At 31.6% G+C, this 24682-nt stretch overlaps 1 protein-coding gene and 1 long non-coding RNA gene across 2 annotated transcripts; one reads left to right on the top strand and one right to left on the bottom strand.

The window, feature by feature from the left end:
• Nucleotides 1-296: 296 nt before the first annotated feature.
• LOC127734080 (uncharacterized) lies at nt 297-4390 on the bottom strand. Its single transcript, XR_007997401.1, has 3 exons — nt 4250-4390; nt 2372-2425; nt 297-1801 (listed from the first exon to the last, which is right to left on the bottom strand). It is a non-coding gene; the product is annotated as an uncharacterized LOC127734080 (long non-coding RNA).
• Nucleotides 4391-11436: 7046 nt separating this feature from the next.
• Nucleotides 11437-24126, top strand: LOC127734076 (lysM and putative peptidoglycan-binding domain-containing protein 3-like). The gene is made up of 2 exons (XM_052243701.1): nt 11437-11840; nt 19828-24126. Exons 1-2 carry the CDS (start codon nt 11559-11561, stop codon nt 20389-20391), a joined length of 846 nt encoding a protein of 281 aa, XP_052099661.1. The 5' UTR covers nt 11437-11558; the 3' UTR covers nt 20392-24126.
• Nucleotides 24127-24682: the final 556 nt, after the last annotated feature.

The following is a 24682-nucleotide window of genomic DNA, read 5'->3' on the forward strand; positions in this document are numbered from 1 at the left end:
GAGATAAGCATTATTTAGTGGTTGGTGCTGACATATTCTACTTGAAACTGAAATAAATGGACGCTAATGTAACCAAATATAAATGATTTACCCGGTAGTATGATTAAAGTGGGGAGCTTCATAATCTTTTAAATCCTATATTTGTTTGACTGTATTTATTAATGTAAACCTACCTATTGGCAAGGTAGAAAAATATGAATGCTGCTTTTCTATTAGGTGAAGATTTACAACCAAGAAAGAACATTAAAAGCATAAACAATTCTCATGTCCATGTGGAGAAAAATGTTTAACACAGCTTGGTAACAGAAAATATTTATTATAACAAATTCAACAGTGTTCCATATTCACAAAAAAAGTTTATTACATTTCCCAGATCCAGTCTGTATATATAATACACATTAAATAAGACCCTCAACAGAATCAGTTGTGAGAGGGAAACAGCAATTTTCAATTGTATAATATGTGCCCAATCCATTTTTCTCAGACAATTAAATATGTTAAAACTTATCTCTTCCAATTCATTCCTTAATATTTTCATGCTCACACTGGATTTCAATTAATACTAGGAAATATATGGAAATAAATACAGTACACAGTTGTGAAGTTTAGTTTGAATCATTGGGTAGATATTTTCATTGATTTCTTCTCATATTGGAAATACACAATTTATTACAACAGGAAATTCTAACATGTTTGTTACAGACAAAGTCTGAAATCACAAAAAAATAACAACAAAAAACAAACAATTATAAATATATTCCCCTGAAACCACAAAATTAGGATTCCATCCTAAAAAATACTTGGGTGTAATACATTTGTATATGTAGGACTTGTAGGTGTGATGGGGATGCTGAAGCGCGATGGTCATGATGAAGCGAGATGTTCTTCCATTTTAACTTATAACATGGACGAAGTGTTTGAGATAGTTATCTGAGATGGAACCATCATGATAGAGCGAATATAAAAAGATATATCTTGTGTCAAGACAAAGAATTTCATATTTCCTCCAGTTGCAGTAACAAAATACTAAGTTTTCTCTTATTCTGTGCTCTCATTCACATCAGCCAAATATATTTGCTGCTTATTTTATGTCGTTGTGACTAAGCAAGTAGTATTTGAATTTCTTATAGCTGCCTAGTTTTTCAGTATTTAAAATTAGTACTGGTTTGAATGGACAATAAACCTTGCATACAGTGTCTATAATGGTCAATTTCTTAAGGCTTGTATGAACGTTGGAAGTATTTTTGTCGAAGCAAATTTACAAAGTAAACAACAACGTTTCAGTTAAGATACGAAATGTAATGACTATTTATCATGATACTCTCTGTGATTTACTAAAAAACCTGAAAAGCTGCTTCTAACAAACACATCGACATTGAAACATGAGGAACATTGAAAATACAATGTATGTAATCCATCGCACTTCAGCGTAAACACCAACTCACTTCAGCATGATCAAAAACTTTTTATCATAAAAATCAAAAATACACCTGTATGTACACATCACAATAACTTAATATAAAAAATTACAATCAATAGAGTTTTTTTTTTTAACCTGTCAGAAGGAAACAAATCATTTTTATCTTTCGCTCCATTCATGTTATATTTGACTTTAGATTACAACCATGAAGTTCAATTAGTAAAAATACGAAAAAATTATAGATGACATATAAAGGTGAAACATATTTTAGCTGACAATGTATTCTGATTGATAATTCTATAAAGTACAAAATAAATATCAGTTTGTTTTCTTTGTTCCCCCATCTCCTGCTGTTACTTCACTCTTACTGGCTGTAGAATTCTAAAAAAAAAGATATAAAATTAAACAATATATATATATATATATATATATATATATATAATTTTGTCAATGAAATCAATATATATTTTTGCAAATTTTTTCCAATGTGGCCTTCCCATTTAAGAAAAAACTTCATTAAATGGGAGGTAACTCTTTGAAATGAAATATGATTTATAATTTATCATTTTTTAAAGGAGACACTGAGATCTACGAAACATGTAGGCAATTTTGGCTACATAACATTATGCAAGATGACAAAACATTCCATTGCACAAAAAAGTCTTTGTTTTATTTACTGGTTGATCTGAAAAAGTAGTTAATTTTTTTTTGAAACAGAATCAAAATTAAAAAGCTTCTCAAAATCTGATATAAAAAAAAACCCTTTTTTGCAGAAATGGAAACCATATACATTAATATTGAATACAGACTGTATGTTTACCCCTGGATGTGTTTTGTTTCATTGTTTTGTTGGATTGCTGTCTCATTTATGTATGTCCCACATCTCCTTTTATATATACTATACAGAAATCCTTAAAACACTGGCACAATATTTAAATCTACTAAAAATACCTCATTAATTTGTGTATCATCTGTCTTCTTCAGTGGACACTTCCCTTTTGATTCCTACAATATTTAAACCATGTCACATTTGTTAAGATGGTAAAATATTAAATAAGGTTCTTTAATTTGCCTTTAACACTTGTTTTCAATCTCAAAACAAAATTTAAAACTTTATAGTTGATGCTTGAAACTAAGTCAACCATTAATATTAATAATATATCATACAGTCTGTGTCAAACTGTTTTAGGGTTTGTCTGACCTAAAAAAGAAATTTGAACTTTTCTTCTTTATATTCAACTAAAAAATCTTAAAATTTCTGTCTAACCGAATGAATTTTTGTCAGACATTTTGTCGGTCAGACAGAGTTTGGGCTACACTGATCATGTATATGTTTGTCTTTTCATTTGGTCAGTGTTGTCTTTTAAACTGGTTCGAGTTGTCTATAAAATAGGTCTGAGTTGTCTTATTATTGGTCAAGTTGACTTTGTCAGACTTGTCTTTGGTCCAAGTTGTCATGTTTTCTCAAAGAGTATTTCAACTTATATATATACTGATCATGCTGATGTATATCACATATTTTTTAGAGGATTATTTTGTAATGTTAATACTCAATCAGTCAGGGGTACTACTTGTACAAGTTATTTTTATTTATTTGAAGAAGTAAATATTAATATACCTATATAAGTATTTTATTTACTTATATAGGTAAATTATTTTAATGGCATAGTTACATGTATATATATGTCCCTTAGACATTCAGATTTTTTTACTTATGAAAGTAAAAAAGTCATACTATCTTCTTTTCTTGAATTTCTCAGGACTTCTTTGCTCTAATAGTTTTTTTAATTGTCTGTCCATTGCAGATGTCTTTACTAATCATTTTAAGTGTAATTTCATGGACAATGAAAATCTCCTTTTGTTTGTTATCTTCCAAACACTGCTCATTTACATTATAACAAGCCTCCAAGGGGCAATTTTTGAAGGCCTTGCACAATTACTTAAGATCTTTGCGCAATTAGTTTCTTTGCTGAATTAATGAGATGAAAAGTTGTAATCTAATAAAAAAAATATGAGCTAACCAGAGAAAAATTGTATAAGGCATGTTTTTATATCCCAAAACTTGAGAATTTTAGGGATTGTGAAAAAAATTACTTATACAAGTAATTTTTTTTAGAAAATTAAGGGGAGATTATTCAAACCTTATAAGAAAATATGAATATAACAAATTTACTTATATAAGTATATTTTTATTTACTTCTTCAATTATATAAAAATAACTTCTACAAGAAGTACCCCTGACTGTCAATGTAAACTACATGTACATGTACTTGATGGCCCCAGTTATATAACTAAGGATGAATTCATACATGTACATTACAAAACCCTCAATAACAGAAATAAACAATGAAAAGAAAAATCAATATACATGTACTAGTGAATCCAAAATTATTAAATTTTTTCATGTTTTTACTTTAGACATGTTAGAAATTGTGGATTACCATATTGACTGAGGCTGCCATGTTAATACAAATTAAATGATATCATATTCCACAAATTTATAATATCTTATAACCTAAAAGTATCAAGAAAAATACATGTACTAAACACAGGACTCGCATAATTTAAGATTCAAAATTGTTTTATAAATTTCATTATGAAAAATATAAGTTATGCTTTAATTATAAACAGACATCGTCCTCGTTTACAGATACATCTAAGATAACTATAACAAAGGTGTTATAGAATATAGTACAGAGTACATGAAACACGTGCCGGGATTTGGTATCGGATCGTATATAATTATTTATTTATTTATCCCTTATCAATATTTTTTAAATTGGGGCCTGATCGATATGAAAGCCCAGGATTTTATTATTATTTTATTACCTCTCCTTCATTTTTCGAATTTCCTGGTAGGTATTTTAGCATTGAAGGACAAACCTTCTCCATTAATGGTCTTAAATATCTGTGAAAGAACCATAAAAGGAAAGGTATAACTATACAAGGAACGCAAACCATTTTTATCTAGGGTGTGTTTTATTGGTCTCTTCTGCACATCTCCAGAATGTCTTCTGGTGAAGAGTCCAAAAAAATGAATCTGGACCTCTTCTGGAGATATTCTACGGAAGATCAATAAAACAAAAATTCAATTTGCCGTCGAATATAGCAGATTTTTGTTATGTTGGATGACATAAATGAAGTTTACGATGATTTTATAGAAAGTTAAGATACGTCCGGTAGACATGACTGCAAGTGTGTTCTGTTCGTGACATTTTTCTTTGTTCTTTCCTCTAAATCAACTTAGCTAGACAAATCTGGCTTAAACCCCCACTATTTGATTTTTAAGAATAATCTTAAACTGCACAAAATTCGTCAATGTTTGTCTCGAATATGATCAAAAAGGACATCTTGTCTATCCATTTTTTTTTAAAGTAACCAAACTGGATTATTTTTGTATAAAGCAAAGATATCGGAAAGTTCTCAAAATCATTATTCTCTGGTGGTCCTTGAAGAAAATCTTCTGGTCCTAACTATTATTTCTATTGCAAAATTTCGATGGTCAAAACCTTCGGACCACCACTTTTCAAAAATTTTCCTTGTATATGTATCAATATGCAAGTATACAATGTATACCAGACATTTCTCAGACAGTTTTTTTTTCTTTTTTTTTTAATGAATCCGTTGGTTGTGTACTGATTGATACTTCAGTCTGGGAGAACAAGATTTATTTTAGTACTAGTTGTTATTAGCTTTGAACAAACTTCCAGTAATTGCATACTCTTATTTCGGTGCTTTGTGTCTTTTGTCTTAATGTAACTTTTTTTTGTGTGTCTCGTACCGATCTTTTGAGTTAATCTAATTGCAATTGATTTGTGCAGGTTGTTCTTATATTGTACTGTTACACCACTGTCTCAGCTTCGGGAAGGATTAAGCGCTCACAAACATGTTCTTGTACTGTTACACCACTGTCCCAGGTTAGGGGGCGGGTTGGGCCGGATCCCGCTAACATGTTTAACCCCGCCACATTCTGTATGTATGTGCCTGTCCCAAGTCAGGAGCCTGTGATTTAGTGGTTGTCGTTTGTTGCTGTGTTACATACTTGTTTTTCGTTCATTTTTTTGTACATTAATTAGACCGTTAGTTTTCTCGTTTGAATTGTTTTACATTTGTGATTTCGGGGCCTTTTATAGACGACTTTGCGGTATGGGCTTTGCTTATTGTTGAAGGCCGTACGGTGACCTATAGCTATTAATTGCTGTGTCATTTGGTCTCTTGTGGAGGGTTGTCTCATTGGCAATCTTCGTTTTTATATCAACCCTGCCATATTCTTTGTGTGCCTGTCCCAAGTCAGGAGCCTATAGTTTAGTGGTTGTCGTTGGTTCATGCCTCGACTTTGATATTTTGTAAATTATTTTGTTATGTAAAATTAGGCCGTTAGTTTTTTCGTTTGAATTGTTTCTCACACTTTTCACGTCGGGCCTTTTATTGACGACTTTTAATACATTATCGGGTTTTGTCATTGTTGAAGGCCTTAATTACGGTTGCCTATAATTGCTTACATCCACTTCATATTTGAACTCCGGTGGATAGTTGCCTCATTAGCAATCATACATCTCTTCGTTTTTATATCATATGCCTGAATTTTAAACTCGTGTTTTCCTGAACCGAGTCCTGAACATGCATGACATTTTTGTCACTGGGCGTTAAAAATTAGCAACAAACAATCAATCAATTTAAACTTGTGTTAAATAAGAAGAAAAACCATTTGATATTTATTCATTTATTGGGGTGGGGGACAGGAGGATTTCATATATAATATAGTCGCCTGATAAGAGCTGAAAAATAGGCATAATTAGCGACAGATTAAAAAAGTTAATAATGCCCTCTTCCCTTCCCCATCCTTGATCTATAAATTTAAACTGACCACCACGGAATAGCCCAACTTAGTGTTGAAAGTAGCGTTAAACAATAATCAATCAAAATCCCTTCCCTAGAATATCAAATAGTCGTCCCTTAACTGTTATTGTCCGTGCGGTTCTTATATTTATCCAGCTTATCGTCCTACACGGATGTCCTACTAAGACTGTCATACCATAAAAACGTTTATAACACAGCTCACATTCTAATATATCTGCATTCATAAATTTATTAATGTCATTTAGACTAAACGACGCCATGTTTGTTATGTGCCTCTGCCGTCTAAACTACCTATCAAAAAAGAAGAGATGGAAGAGAGCCAGAAGATCTTCCCTATTCAAAAAAACAGAAATGGACCTCTTCTGGCTCACTACCGAAGAACAAAAAAACACGCCCCTATAGTACGATGTCACAGATTATAACCGGAAACGCAAACGCGATTTTAAACAAAAGAACAGGTTGACGGAATGAAACCTAAGGTGTGTTCGAAAAAAATACTTGGGAAATGACAACTATATATCTCAAGATGTATTATGAATAGGGCAATATTTATTAGAATAAACACATTTATAATAAATTGTTAAGGCCATGATTATAAAGTCTAGACGATCAAACTGACAACAGTCCAGTAAAAAAAGAGAGTGATAGTGGCTTTCATATGAAGATGAAATATATATATATATAATGATAAATGACTACATTTATTGGCGTATTCTTAACTGATCATCAATTATCATGTTCAAAAATATTAACATACTAAGAATTTAGATTTTTTTCTTATTGAAAGACAATCATTAATGCATTTTGCAGTGATTTTGATAATGACTGGCGTGCTTCTGCTCAACAGTTTGGACATATGATTCAGTGATATTACTAAATGCAATTCCGTACAGTTTAATATGTATTTATTTTTTTGATATATGACCTCATTGAAAGCTGTAGCTATACTCTTTCAGAAATGACAATATAGCTGATATTCCCTTTTGGACAACTACCCATGGTTGCACTCAATCAGGTATGTAGAAGCCTCACTCTGAGACGCCTTTGGGTCAGTTTAGTAAAAAGTTTGGTTGGGAATTTGGAGCACACCTCGTGTCGATATTTTTCATGAAGATCTTAGTGAGGTGTAGAAGTTATATTTACAGTTATATACTCTGGTTTTATATTTTTGTTGCATACCTATCAAACTTGATATAAATGCTTCAAATTCTTTTAATGATTATCAGTTACTGCATGCATAGATATAAGAAGATGTGGTATGAGTGCCAATGAGACAACTCTCCATCCAAGTCAAAATTTATAAAAGTAAATCATTATAGGTCAAAGAACGGTCTTCAACACGGAGCCTTGGCTCACACCGAACAGCAAGCTATAAAGGGCCACAAAAATTACTAGTGTAAAACCATTCAAACGGGAAAACCAACGGTCTAATCTATATAAAAAACGAGAAACGAGAAACACTTATGAACCACATCAACAAACGACAACTACTGCACATCAGATTCTTGACTTGGGACAGGTGCAAACAATTGCAGCGGGTTTAAACGTTTTGATGGTACCAAACCTTCACCCTTATCTGAAACAATAGTGTAACATCACAACATAGAAAGACACACTATAAAATATCAATTGGAATGGCTTAACTCAATCAAAAGACATATTAGACACCAGTGAACATACACTGAACAAATAAATTTGATCTATGATACAATGTAAATACAAAATAAATAAACTAAGGGAAGAATAATTAAGTAACATGTTATACCGCTGTGAAATGTTAAACAATTTAAGAAAAACAATATGCTTGAACAAAAATATCAGCCATTTGCAATTACTTTAAACACAGGTAAATGAAAATAATTTTATTGTTAGGTATACGTGTACAGTCCAAAGAGAGAAAGGAAAAATTTTTACAAAATAAATAATTTTGATGTTCATTGTACGAAGAAGTGAAAATTTATAGTAAAACCAAACACTTATCAAAGCTGGCGTATAGACCAGATATAACCCTGAATAACATTAAATAACAAAAAAGCATTACAATTAGTATCAACAGGTCAAATAAACAAGAAAGTCATGAATGTCAGTTTATCTGCGTTTTATGTTTGCTTTTTTATTGCTTTGCTAGGCATGTGTATGTGTTCAAGTGATAAACTTATGTTTTTTCAACACACATACACATTGCATGTTTGTCTGATGTTATTTGTTATGCATGTAGTTTTAGTGTGTCGGTTTTATAAGCTCTAAAGAGCTTATGTTTAACCGTATTGTATGCTTTTTACCGACTTTAAATACATTTTATTTGGTTTTAAATGCTTTTATTTCAATTGAAATGGAACCCTACATCCACGAATTCCAAAATCCTTATATAGTTCATGTCAAACTTTATTTCAATAAATTGTTGAATGAAAAGACTTCATTCATGAGGGCATCAATATGTCTGGTAAAATACTGGAACTGACTGGATAGATTTATATAATTGTTTGCTTCAATCACTGGCTTATTAATTCAAAAGTGTTATAATTTTCTGTGCACTTTGTTATTAGTATTTATGCTATGCTGTTTTATACGTTTTATGCCTTGTGTTTATCATATGTATGTGCTCTACAGGGCTTATGTTGTATTGTTATATGTATACCCGACTTTAAATAAATCTTTAATGCTTGATGCTTTATATTGTTTGTGTCAAGACCATGCAGATTTGTCCCCATTTTTCATTATTTAGTTTAGATTACTAGTATTCTATGAATAGTAACTTTAAACAAAATTCTTAATACCTTTCCCGTCATCTGATTCCAGGGGATTCGCTAGGTATGAAATGAATCATATATATATATATAGTATAGGCACAAATTGCCGAAGTCTGTCTGGTGATCCAACCACCAAAGGCCTACGGCAGGTCCAGGCCAGAGCTCTGGTAGGGGTCCAGGTGAAGCGAAAACGGTTATCAGCAGTTAAGATGCAAAATTTACGAATTCACAAAATATAAAATGTTCTGGTCATTTTATCATGAAAAAAATCTAAGAATCATAATAATTTTACAATAACATCTGACTGATATAAGCGATATCAAAAATTGAAGCAGTACAATAAGAAATCTCAAGAATATGTTTTATACAATCTCAACCTTCACGGCCCAGCATAGACCTTTAGTTAAGCAGTAAATCCTGTTGAACACGTTCATATATCCGTTACGTTCTGATTGAGGTTAATTTCTATAAGGATCTAGAAGTAATTTTGAATAAATACGTGAATCATGTTGTAAGTACTACAGATCCTTCATAAAAAATACGACATTGAAATATTCAAACAATAAAGTATCGTTCATCAAATTGGACAGGGCTGACCAATCATTCATTTTTTGGAGGGGTTAAATAAACTGGTTGATTCCAAATTGCTTGAAAAAAAAATTCAGAAGGGAAGAGAAACCCCCCCCCCCCGTAACATCCCCATACCTGCTTGGGAATCAAGTTAGAATACTAGTAACTGAGGTTTATTTTATAGATTGAATTTTTTGTTAATGTACTGTGTCATCCATCTGAGAATGTCAATGTCAGTATGTGAGGTTCATTCAGGTATTTGTTGATGTGAAATCTGAACCAGAGCTGGAAGGCTTCACATCCGATTTATTCTATCCTTGCCGTTTAAGCTGGGACTATTATAGTCATTATATTATGCCCCAGCTTTAAGTCTAGATTAAGGTCCTGACATTTTTAACAATTCAATAGTCTCTTTGATGAAGTTTGAATATAATGTGCTTATAATTCTTTCCAACGCTCGATCCTTCTTCAATGACGACTCACTAGTGTATATTTGACATTCAATTTGGATAATTAAAGATTGTTTGCGATATGTGGTATGAGTGCCAATGAGACAACTGTCCATCAAAGTTAAAATGAAGTGGATGTAAGCAATTATAAGCAACCGTACGCTGTATAAATATAGCATTCAACAATGAGAAAAACCCATACCGTATACTAGTAGTCGGCTATAAAAAGCCCCGATATGAAAAATATGAAACAATTCAATTTAGAAAACTAACGGCTTAATATTTAAAACAATTTACGAAAAACAAATATGACAGACATGTAAATTAGAAATTTTACAGAATATAGGCAGAAACTTTTTTATGATCAAAAGAGTATCCAGAGCATAATTATGAAAATTTACTTTTAATTTTTCCGCATTTTACTGAAAAGAACATTGTTTTTATTAGTTAACAAGTAGATACTGTTTGTTACGCATCAATTACTTTGTCAATTTAAAACTTCATCGAATTTTATGTAAAAATGTTAACACCAACTGTACGATTTTTTTTGCACCAGATGCGCATTTCGACAATTTTATGTCTCATCAGTGATGCTCGAGGCCGAAATATTTGAAAATCCAAAACCTAATAAAAACATTGGAAGAGCTGATCAAAATAAAACATACCTAAAGTATAGCCAATTCCGGACAAAGAATCAGAGCTTTGCATGGGGGAGATATATTCTTTTATTTTTAAATGATTTCAAAACTTTTATAAGTCAGCAAATTTCAGTCTAAAAATTATATTTTTTTTCATTTTTCAGTATTTTATCATTTTTTTAGGGCAATTTGTACTGTACCCGCTGGGGACCCTCAAACCCCTCGCCGAGGTTCGGGCGTACACTTAAAAATCGCTTAGCTACGCTACTGATTTTGGACATAACATATTGACTATCTCAGGTTTCAATAACTATATTTTGAGAGTTTTCCCGTATTTTTCCTGTCTGAATGCTTATGGTTTATCGTTTTTGCCAATGACGTTATTTACATCAAATGAACAACTCGAGATTGGTCTAAACCCTATGGCGCGCGACAAAATGTCACAGAAAAGGGATCTGTTCGACTCGCCATACTGTTTTCTGTTTACTGGTAGGTTTCTCCTATCTAAGGAGCACTCCCAAAGGATAAATATATAAATAATTTGAACATATATTAACATTTACTAAAGACTTAGTTTTAACTTACTGTTATTAGCACCATCACCCATATATAGTCATATACACTGTACAATATATATTAACGATTGACATTAATTTTAGAACGCATCCCAAAGGTTTTTCGGAAGTAATTAATGTCACTCTATCTTTTGAGCTAAAGATCAGAAAAGTTCTGAATGAGTTATTTTGCCAAGCACTTCCGCTCAACTTTGACATGTCACTTGTCAGACGGATTAACTAAAAATCAGCACGATGACAGGATTTTGGATATTGTAACATCAGTTTAATACAAATTCATACAGTCTGCGATTGGCATGAGTAGAGGTTATGCTAGACCAAACACCCGGGATTCTCTCCTTAAAAAAAATGAAGATTATCCATATGCACAAATCCAAAATGTTAAAAAATCCCGGGTCTACGTATTTGGCGATGCAGACCTCGAGGAGGATGAAATCGTTGAATATGAGATGTCTGAAATGCGATCCAGGAACCAACAAACTAAAAAGAACAAAAAGAAAAATGAACCACTTTTGTTTGATAGGAAAATCACTGATGGAGACACATTACAAAGTCTTTCCTTACAGTTTGGATGTCCGGTGCGTTTATACAATTTTAATGTTTTTACCAAATTTTGCTGTGTTTAATGCACATTTCTTTTGATTCTGGACTTATCCTCTTCAGGGAACTCAGAACAAATGCATTCATAGAATGATCCCCAGAAACTTTGTTATAAACAATGTCGTAATCAAGGCTTCCAAAACGGTCATATATTCCGGACATTTGTATAATGTCCGGTAAAATTCCGGCTGGGCAAAGCATGAAACGGTCATCTACTTTTTAGTTTTCAAGGCTTTCTTAAACGGTCATTTTAACATAATTCACGATCTTTTTGACCCAACCATTTGCCTTTAACAGCCACACATTTCCGGTCATAAAAGTGACATGATCATTAAGTACTATCAAAACAACCCCTACTTTAATACCTTCTCTTTTAAAAAAAGGCTAATTAGTTGTCTAACAGCTGAAATTTACATGTTCAGGTGACAGGTAAACTATTTTGAACCGGACATTGATCGGTCTATTCAAAGTTATTTTCTTACATTTCAGCGGTTTGCATCTAATTAATTTAGTCAAAAAGATTTAAATTATCAGAAATACGTTTACAAATATGAGTTGATGAAAAAATTATAAAGGTGAAAATGAAAAATCGTGATAACCACGTTGTTTAAACCAGAGACATGTCTCTGTTTGAACTAGTTCACGTGTGTGCGTGTGCGCAGGTGTGAAATTTAATTATGCATCCTAATTTCTTCAAAAAATGCTTAAATTGTCATTGATACCTTTAACTCACGTTTATTTCGAATATTTTTTTGAAGAAATAACGTAGAAAGAGCTACTTACACGGAATTTACGTATCCGACTCTGGTCCATGTTTTACAATTGTCAAGATAACATCCGGTATTAGATTTATAAACGAAAGTAAAGTTTTTGACAACGTTATTTTGCACAAATAAAGAGTCTAAGGCAGATATAAGTACGCTGATGTTGCACACTTGGAATGATGCACTGCCAATTTAACAGTTTACGTCAGAACTTCGAATTTGAATCAAAGAAAGTTTCATATCGTTTTTTTTTTTCAAATTAAAATGTCAATCATTGGGATGGCCAACTCGGCAACTGATTACCATAATTGCCTTTTGTTTATTTAGTCTTAAGGAATTAAAATTGGGATAATATATAAAATGTCCGGCTGGCTAAAAATAATTTTGGAAGCCCTGGTCGTAATACATGTACATATATCTGTTGCTGTTGGAACATATATTTTATGCCTTTTTTTCATATGGAACAAATTATGTATATAATGATCATACCTGCCAACCCTCCTGTTTTGAGCAGGAGTCTCCCGAGCAATCGACAAAATTCTGGAAATCTCCCTCTTGCCCGTCCGCTCCCACGCGGGAGTATAGAATCTTCCACTTTCTGATATTTTAACCTGGAATAACCTGTGTTCGTAATTCTCTGGCTTTTTCATTACTTTGAATAGAAATAAATAAACAATCGGTGATCATTTGAAAACTTTCGTCAGTAGTTTTTATGTACGATGTAAAAGTATTTGAAATTCAGTTCTGCTATGTCAACTCCAACAAGATAGACTAGAGGTCTTTGTCTGGACTAAGCGGCAGTGTAATAAAGAAGAAATAGATAACTACAAATAGAAATGTCAAGCAGATTTGAATGAAAGATTTTAAATTTTTACGACCAAGTTCACTTGGCAATGAATCCTTTTGCACATAATGTTCAATCAACTTTTCGATTTCTTCTGGTTGTCTGTGTGATGTTTGAAAGCATGCTAAGTGTGAGACTAACAACAAAATCAAAATATGGAATGTTGTGAGTTATGAGACTTGGAGGTATTGAAAAAGGCTTAAAAAAAAACCCCACCTTGTTAGATTATAACCATGAATTGAAGAAATAAGTATATTTAGGCCACACCAATTTGATTAATAGTTCTTTGGATTTTCCCGCTCCTGGTTTGGAGAAATTGACTTTTCAATAAAAAAAAATAATTACCGCTTCCGCCAATTTTTGGGCCGCATGCCGCTCCAAAATTAGTTTATCCTTGACATTTTTTTCTCTTAGACGTTTTTCTCGTGCATATATTGCTCCGAGCGATTCAAACGCACGTGTGATAAATCGATTTGTAAATAAAAGGTCAAAAATCGGGATGCCAACATGAAGTTCTGTCAGATCATTGCCGAGGACACGTAGTTATTAAACACACAGTTATTTGAAATGCGTTTCGTTTTACCTGTTCTAGGAGACAAAAATAAAAAAATCTTTCGTTAGATGACCACGATCACATCAGTACTTGTTAGAACCATTGTCATCCCCGATCATTGTTTCAACAGACCAAGGAATTGTATATTTAGATATTTAAATATACAATTCCTTGAACAGACATAGTCCGAGACTACTCCGACGTCCAACAGCTGTTTGCCAGACAAGATGGGGGGCTGTTGTCCCACGGCCCCAGCTTGTCTGGCAAACAGCCGTTGGATGTCAGAGTAATCTCGACTACAACAGACATAGATATCTAGAGCTATCTGTCTTGGATGAAATTAATATTAAATTCACATGAATTTTTGAAAAATGACAGATTTATCTTATTTTAATGAAAACCCCATATCCCCTTGTTAGTCTATTGACATGCAATCAGAACTCTTTTGTAAGGGAAAATTTAAGAGTTCCAACATTCGAGACCAAAGTGGTGGTATTGGGATTGGCATGCTAATAATAATCATGATAATTAGGGATGTGTTATTGGTGCAACCACTTCCAGTTTGAAATACATTGCAGGTTTCAGGGGCAAAAGGAAAAAGTATTTTGCTAAGTCAGAATAATGCATGTGAATGTGGTTAAATGTATTTTAAGGGAAAAGATATAGGAAGATGTGGTATGAGTGCCAAAATGACAACTCTCCATCCAAGTAACAATTTATAAAAGTAAACCATTATAGGTCAAGGTATGGCCTTCAACACGGAGCCTTGGCTCACACCGAACAGCAAGCTATAAAGGGCCCCAAAAATTACTAGTGTAAAACCATTCAAACGGGAAAACCAGCGGTCTAATCTATATAAAAACGAGAAACGAGAAACACGTATGAACTACATAAACAGACGACAACTACTGTACATCAGATTTCTGACTTAGGACAGGTGCAAACATTTGCAGCGGGATTAAATGTTTTAATACGTATACATTGAGATCTACATGCATAGCAATATAATTATCTTACTCAGGATGTTGTTGAAATATTCACCTCACTCATTATGTTGATCCTATTATGGATAAATAGTTCAAACTGGATGTCAAGCAGCCAATAAACAATCATTACCATATAATGAAAACAACTATATCAAAAGATATTTAATATTTTTCAAGGGCATTTTTTTTGGAATACATACACATATTTTAATTGTATTCAACACATTTCATTTACCTAACTAACATAATTCCTCTTGCTAAACTGCATCTGATATGCTTCCTTAATATATACACATGTATGAATTTAAATGAAAATTCACACAGTCAAAGCTTATTTGACGAAAATAATCAAAATTATACTAAACCAAAGCGAACCAAAAAGTTGGGTATGGTACAGACTACTACAGGCACAAATACATCAAATTATATGCATAAGAGCATGTTTATCCTCCTTTTTCTTTGAAGTACCCCAGTTTTAACATGTACAAATATTCTAAATCGCACAATTTAAAAAAAAAATTATACCGCTCGCTCCACTTGTAGAGCACCCGCCTCAACAAAACTCATTTTCAAGAAATAAATACAATCAAAAAAATTTCGCTCGCTCGCCCCATATTTTTTGGAGCTTTTGTCCGAAGAACTAAAAATCAAATTGGTGTGGCCTTATTAACTCTTATTGGTGTTTTGTAGATGATCATGAATACGTTAACATGTCATGTATTTTACTTGAAAATGTCGTTCTCGCAAAATCTCCCCCTCAACTGTCATAGCTGAGGGGGAGATCTCCCTCTTTGAAGGTTTTAGAGGTTGGCAGGTATGAATGATATACCAGTACAGTATATTTATTCCACTTGGAGTGCAAATTTTATGAAGGAACTTCTATTTCATGACATGTTGACACTTCACTTACAAGCATCTGACAACACTCAGTTCTGATAACTATAACATGTATAACATCAGCCAATGAAATTTCTGCCTCAAAATTGATGAAGGTGTATACCTTTTCACTAAACTGGAGGATTTCAAAAAGTTTTTTTATCAAAGTAGAACAGATAGTGTCAGATTCTTGCACATTTAATCAGATTCCTATTTGGATGTAAGTGTTATCATACATGTAAGGTTTCCGGTGTGTATCAAAATGATTTTTGAGTAACATTATCACCTGACATATTGTATATTTTGTTCTCTAGACTGGTTCTGATTATTTGTGTCATTTCTATACCTGTCAACTGACCCGAATTTGTGAGCTATTAAGTGCATGACTTCACTTGACAGCTTTGGTGTCAAACTCACTGTAAATTATCATCAATTACACAATGTACCTTAGCCTAAGGTTATGAATAATTTGTGTATTTCAAAGATATTTGACTGCCTTGGTGGTCTTGTGTAGCGTGTTCGCCTCAAGTGCAGGAGGTCCTGGGTTTGAACCCCGGCAAGGTCAAACCAAAGACTTTAAAATTGGAATTTGCTGCTTCTCTGCTATTAAAGCACGAGGCATCAAGGAGTAAGAGCAAAGACTGTTCGGCTCAGAGTTAGAATAATGTGTCAGTGTAAGTTGACATGTCTTCCTGAGGACTGTTACCTTGTGAACTAGCACGTTAAAAATCTGGCTAAGCATGTCGGTCCAGAACAAAGCAGGGTAAATATTCATACTACATTAACATGTTCTCGTCCTGAATATGCATATTGATTTGCCGCTGGACGTTAAGCATCCATCAATCTAATCATTATCATCATCATCATCATCATCATCATCATCATCATCATCATCATCAAAGATGTTTGACAAAAAAATTGGAGTTGCATGTCATGTATACTTAAAGAAATTCCCTATGTAAATTAAATCCTTTTGAGTATCTCTTATTTTTATCCAGCTATTGATTTTGACATACATAACAACCACACACGTAAATAATAAAAGTTTGTAAAACTAAACAAAATAAAGGCCAATACCATGAATACTGTATATATAACTTTTAAAGTGACATTCATAAAAACAAAACAGTGTACATAGTGTGCTGTACTTAGTTGATTGAAATACAAAATTTTCTCTACAAAACTACCCTTATACTCTAATATTATTAGAGGTGTTCCTGTCTATAGGAAGCTAATACTAAGAAGAAGTTACTCCCCTTTTTTTACCCTTTTCACAGTATACTCCTTAAATAGATGTTTCTTAGTAAAAAGATTAAATTTAAGGCAAATTAAATGCAAAGATGTATAAGAATATTACTGAAAAGATTTTAACTTTCTTCGGACAATTAAAATATTAATGTTTTGAAATTTTATTTTTTTTTATCTCTACTTCCTTTAGGTACTTAGATTTTAGATTATATTATCTAACATAAACTTCTTTTAAATGGAATATAAAGTAAAGCAATTTATTTAATGATATTATATCTGTAATGCAACTAATAAGCTAGAACAAACCATAAGGGTTATGTTACAACATTGCAAGTGAAACAATAAGAGGGGTTATGGTCATGATGGTTTGAATTGAGATAGTATAATTAATTTATTTATTATTTCAAAGATCAATAAATGCAATATGAAAAGATAAAATTAAAGTATTAAATTATTTTCAGTAAATACTTTACCATGTGAATATGTTTTGGAAACTGGTATTTGATTTAAGATATAAATAATATCCCCTAAATACTTAAATTCAGCTGAAAAAAAATGTAAGCATTTTGACCTGAGATTTTCCTCCTCAATGCAGGTCAGGACCAGCATTTTCATTTTCAGAGGTTGACAGGTATGCATTTGGTTGCTATATCATTGATGTAAACCCCGCATGAGCTTATAAGCTCATCATCAGTATACCATATAAAAAAAGAAGATATGGCACTTTTTCTAGAGCACAAAACAGCACGCACAAAAAACGCCGCAAAGAATTGTAACCTTTGAAATTGTTGTCACACACTAAAACCCCATGGGGATTTTCAAAAGTTGGCAGGTATGCGCAACTCCATTTATTCTTGTGTTCAGTTAAAGTTTTCTTTGACAAGAATTTTATGATCAACAGAAACAATGTTCATCTCTTCTCTCAGAAATATCAAGCTCTTTGAATATGGAATCTGGTAGTATATAAGCTACAATTAAATATTGTTGAACAAGACTGAAAAAAACAATTGTTTTTGTTGATCTCAAAGAGTGTTAATTTGCGATTTATGAGTGTCTAGAAAGGAGGTCCTTCAATTCTGTAATTAATTTTTAAACCATTTTTCTCTATTCTTTATAAATTTTGTCCAACATTCTTTATTTTTAAGGCCTATTTTTTCTCTATTTTTTATATTTTTTGCCCTTTATTCTGCACATTTTGCCCATTATATTCTGTATTTTGTAAACCCCATCCAGACCCTCATTTATATAGATAAATAAATATTCTTTAATGTTAAGTTATAATAATCAACAGAACACATATTTAATTCTTCCAATCAAATCACTTATATATTTGATTGCACTTACTTACTTAAAACAAATTTAATATTAAGCACAGGTAAATAAAAGAAAAACTTGATAGCAATCATGTTTTCATGATCCTAGTAAAAGAATGTAATTATAAGTATTGAATGCTTCTTTTGGTAATTTTATAGGGTTGTAAAAGCGTTGACCATGCACACATTTTTGTGGAGCCTTCAACTTTTGTTGTAAAAGCGAGACATAGCGATCCTACATTCCGTCGTCGGCGGCGGCATCCACAAATATTCACTCTGTGGTTCAAGTTTTTGAAATTTTAATAACTTTCTTAAACTATCCTGGATTTCTACCAAACTTGGACAGAAGCTTGTTTATGATCTGACAAGATTATATTCAAAAGTAAATTTTGTAAAAAAAAAAATCCATTTTTTCCGTATTTTACTTATAAATGGACTTAGTTTTTCTGCCAGGAAACATTACATTCACTCTGTGGTTAAAGTTTTTGAAATTTTAATAACTTTCTTAAACTATCCTGGATTTCTACCAAACTTGGAAACAAGCTTGTTTATGATCATAAGATAGTATCCAGAAGTAAATTTAAAAAAAAAAAAATTCTATTTTTTCTGTGTTTTACTTATAAATGGACTTAGTTTTTCTGCCAGTTAACATTACATTCACTCTGTGGTTAAAGTTTTTAAAGTTTTAACAACTTTCTTAAACTATCCTGGATTTGTACCCCACTTGGACAGAAGCTTGTTTATTATCAAAAGCTAGTATCTAGAAGGAAATTTTGATAAAATTTTGTTCCATTTTTTCCGTATTTTACTTATAAATGGACTTAGTTTTTCTTCCAGTCAACATTACATACATTCTGCAGTTTAAGTTTTTAAAACATTTATTAGGTTCATAAATTATCCTGGATTTTTACCAAACTTGGCAGAAGCTACTTACAATCAAAAGATAGTATAGAGAGGAGTACTTTTTAATTTTTTTCCTCATTTTTGTTGAGCCTGCGATTAACAGCAAAAGTAGGCGAGACATTGGGTTCCGCGGAACCCTTACAAATTTTTAGAATGAAGTGCTTCTGCGCTTCATACAAAATGTACTTCAGTCAACGCTTTTACACCCCAATAAATTTACAAAAAGAAGCATTCAATTCTTAAACAAACTGAAAATACAAATTTATCATCAGTAATTTGGTAAAAAAACATGTACAATATATATTCCAAGAACAGACTTGTAAAACTGCTGTCAACGGAAACAGATATTAGTGCATGATTTGTTTATAAAATTGGATAAATACATGTAGCTACCATTATTTACTTTTATTATATTGTTAACATTGAAACTTATTTTGATTGAAACTAATTGTAATTGATTTTTCTATATATTTCATAGGTGGCTGAATTGAAGAGGGTGAATAATTTTATAACAGACCAAGACTTTTATAGCCGTCGTTCAATTAAAATCCCAGTAAAACAGTACTCATTTTTAACAGAAATGCTTGACAAACAAAAAGAGGAGGAAGTGGATGATAAGATAAAGAATGGAATGACTATTGTTGATGAAACAGAGGAGAATGTTGGCTTCATGGGATCAACTGAGACAGATAGTGAATCTTTACATGACCTTAGTGACCCAGAGACTCAGCTTCAAGTCATTAGAACTATTAGCATTAATGACACGTTTCGTAGCCAGTCAAAAGAAGCCAAAGAATTCTTGAAGAATATGGACAAAGATTTATCTAAAATACGGAACACAAGAGGTGACAGAAATTCTTTAGATGAGGTTGTGTCATTACTTACCAGTCGACGAATACAGCCTTTTCCTAAAAAGCCAGCAGCTGTCAACTGGGTAGACTGTGGGGTTCGATGGTGGACTATTGTTTTAGTGATTATTGTTGTAGCTATACTGGTTCCCTTAGTTATATTAGTATATTATGAGTTAAGAAGCAAGTCTTGATGGCTAAGTCATGTGATATTTTATTCTGGATAGTTTTTTTCCTGTCTCTCATCCTTTTTTTTTACTGATCATGACAGGCTGGTGTAATAAAGTTAAAGTCAATAAAGGGAATGGTTTTGTTATAATAAGAAATTTTTAAATGATGTACTTAATCTCATTTTTACAAATACACTGTACTTGATATACATGTAGTAAAATATATATTGCAACAGTTAGAAAGTGGGACATTTTCAAAAACAAAATCTGGTTTGTTTATACATGTAGCATGTGTATGTGATACAAAAATGTAATTTAGGTAAACAAAATATCAGTATTTCCACTTTTTGTAATTTGAATTTATTCAACTTCTTTTGTATATATGTAGTTCATGTTATTACATATAAATGAATCTGTTAAAATGAATACTCAGTACAAATTTAACATGTGAATTAGAATTTTTTTAAGTTATGAAAAGAAGAATTATGGTCAGATCATGTTTTCGTACGTCATATGAATTTGTCTATGCATGCTTTTTTAATGGAAATTGTGACGTCACAATGCATTCTTAATAGCACGAAAACTCATGAGATGAGGATATATATATGATAAGTGCTAAAGAGATTGTCTTGCTTGCAACAATTTTTTTAATAGCCCCCTCCCCAAAATAATTTGGAGTTGGAGGTCCAAAAATTTAGTCATGCTCTAGGGAATTTGCACTAATTGTATTATTCAATGTTTATAGTTTCAAAAGTATGCAGTCTTTAGGGGTGATAAATTTTATGGATGCTTTTAATTTTACTGCAAAGAAAGTGAGACATATCACTGTTACTATTTGTTTTATAAACATATATGTTATAAATATGTATATTTACTATGTTTTTATTGAACAACATGGTGTCTTTTCACTCATTTTTCAAAAATAAATAGTTTCAAATACGTTGCATTTTTTTCACAAGAAGATCGGAGAGCCTTTATCATTAAGTATTAATATTAAACACTCTTTTCTCTAACTTTGGCCCATTCCTGCCAACTAACCAGATCTAGGACAGAGACTCCCTCTTTTTCCTTTAAAAATTTGAAATCTCAATTTTTGGACCTGTTATCTGTGAGTAAGGTTAAAATTTACTGCTATGGAAAATCACCCTTTCATCTATTGAGTACATTGTTGTTTTGATAGGATTTTATTAGAATGATTTTCACTGTGATGTTAAAATGATGCTATTTGCAAAGTTTACGATTACCAATATCATCTGGAATGTTGTTTTAACTAATTAAATCCATTTATAGATAATTAAATTTTATCTGTGTGTGTGGAACTGTTAAAATACTCTGAACCTTAATGCAAAATTTTAAATGAAAAATGGTTTTTAGACAAAATCTCCCCCTTAGTGTATCTATAAAGAGGGAGATCTCCCACTTTGTATATGTAGCTCCAAAAGTTCGGCAACTTGGCAGGTTTGTGTTAGCATCAAATGAACCAAAATTTGTATCGATTTTTGTCACATTGTATTTTTGAGCTACCCATAGTTTCAAATGGAGAATTATTTTTAAAATTTTTTGTTGTTTATCCATTAAAACTTTACACATTCCCAGGTAGCAGCTTTTAGATCATATAAACATTCAGATCAGCCAGATATATTATTATTTATAAAGGTTGTTTGTAAAGTTCTACTTTCTTGGTGCTCATGTGTATGTAATGCTTTTCATGTGCAATACCAATCATAGTCATTGTTAGTGATTCACTATCTACAATTTTTGGAAGATTTTATATGAATATTAGGGCTAAATATTTTTGATAGATTGGAGTAAAATATATAATATTGGCAAAATGCACTGAGCTGGTTCATAGAGTGATTTTGAATACAATTCATCTGGAAGGAAGGTCTATTATTTTATAAATAATTTCACCAACTGTTCCATGAACCATTTGGCATTCAAGCATTTTTTTCAAAATTGATTTGAAGAACCAAACACAAAGTTGTAATTAAATATCAGTAGATTCTTCAACTTTGTATCCAAGTATCTTGATAATTAGGATTTTTTCTAATTCAAATTATCTCCCTTGTTTATTTTTTTGTTTGTATGACATCAATGCTCATGTTAGGTAGGTAGGTAGACAAGCATATGTGTATAATGATATAACAAACAAATTGAATGTCAAAATCAGGCTGATAATTTTGTAATATCAATATAATTATTTTATATCTAATTAGGATTGCATTTGTACAATGGCATTATGTGGCATACTATTGTACATATCTAGTCCTTTGGATTTACACTTTTAGATTTAATTTGCTCGTCAATTTTAGGAAGGTGAGAGATTTTTCTATGCATGTATTATATGACAAAGAAGACTGCTTCTCTTGAGAAAAAATATTAACGTGATGGACACATTGAAGTCACATTCCAATTATTTTTCAAACTCTTACCTTATTTGCAGAGATAAATGTAGAAGATTTTCCCTGTCTTTGTTATTTCCCATGGAATTAATTCATTTTTCAAAAAGTTATAAAGTTTAAAGTAGAAAATGTTAAAAAGTCTATATAATTAATTTTTTTTTATAAGTCATTTAATTTCAGTCTAATAAATTAAAGAGGGTCATGATAGCTTCATTATTCTGTATTTATAATTTTTGTTGGTGCATCATTTTGAGTTTTGAATGGGAATTTTCTAAAAAGAGAAAATGGCAATATATTGATGATTAAATTTTATGCCATTTTCTCTTTTTATTAAACTGACATTTAGATCCTCAGATCATATGTCTGTATAGGCTTAGTAAATATTATTTTATAGAGATGATCACTTCTGTCAGTGTAAAATAAAATTAATTGGATTCATTTGAAAATGTTTGTTTATTATAAAACATATCAAAAAGATGGTAATACTTACTATTGTACATGCAGAATGTATTTTATTGAATAGATTTTAGAAATAAATATGGTCATTATGGCAAATATGAATACACTAATCAGTCTGTTTCCTAAGAAACTTAAATTAATCTGTTACAGGTATTATAGAAACTAATTATTCTGTTATAGTCATGAAAGAAGCAAACCTTTGGCACTGTCCAGTTCATTTGGGCATAACTTATAGATAGCAAATTTCTATATAATCTTTATTAAAAACACATATAAAATGAACATTTCTATTAGAGATTTTAAAATTGGGACCATTCATGTATATCACTACTAATAATTAAAATTATTTGGTTGTGGTTCTAATGTTAGCTTTGATGTTTTGATATCTTTCAAGAAACTAAAACGAAAGAGAGGATCTCAGGTATCAACAAAATGGCCTGAAAAGCTATATTTTCTTTTCACATTGTTTTTTTTTTTATCTTGGAAAAATGGGTTCATGTTGTAAAATTGGCATTACTGTAAGTAATTAATCACACACGATATATTGAGAATACAACTTGTGTTCATGTTAGTGTTTGAATACTGTATTGTAATAGTCTTCACCATAAAAAGCTAGACCACTGACCTAAGACAGTGAAAATTCAGTAGCCAGGGTTAGATGATTCTTAAAAAGTAGCTACAAGCCGTATAGATATATGTATCTGAAACTGATTTTTGGGTCAGTTAGCCAACAACTTTTGAGAAGACTGAATTGTAATATATTTGTTATAATGGTGATGTGAGTTTATTATGTTGATAATGTTATTTCAGTATTATGTATCAAATTTACTGAAATATTTTAAAATTCAGCAATATTTTGCAGGACAAAAAATTTCAAATAAAAATCTTTGAAATATTACTTGATTTCTGTATGTCTAAATCCAAGATATTTATCATAAAAAAAATCATATTCCTGGCTATAGAAAAATGTAATTGTTGTGTTAGTTTGTTTGTTCATCCTCACCTTCTATCACAAATATAAACATAAGAGACAAACCAACACCAAACTTGACAACCACCAAGGATTGTAATAGTATTTTCAGTACTGTAAATTCAAATTATTGTGTGCACTAATAATTGCGTTTTTAAGCGGATTTTTGTGTCAAAAATGTCGGTTATTGATTTGGGGATGTACGGCGGGCGGTCGGTCGGTCGGGCGGGCGGCAACCAAATGTTGTCCGTGCATTTACTCATGAACCATTCAACCAAACCTTTTAAAATTTTAATATGTTGTTACTGACAACAAAATGGAGGTCAAGTTTAATAATGACGATTTTGACTTCTACCGTTCAGGAGTTACGGTTCTTGAAAGTTTAAAAAATGTCGTGTCCGTGCATTTACTCATGAACCGTTCAACCAAACCTTTTTAAATTTTAATATGTTGTTACTGACAACAAAATGGAGGTCAAGTTCAA

This window comes from Mytilus californianus, unplaced genomic scaffold (genome assembly GCF_021869535.1).
Source record: "Mytilus californianus isolate M0D057914Y unplaced genomic scaffold, xbMytCali1.0.p SCAF_3, whole genome shotgun sequence".
NCBI classification, from domain to species: domain Eukaryota; kingdom Metazoa; phylum Mollusca; class Bivalvia; order Mytilida; family Mytilidae; genus Mytilus; species Mytilus californianus.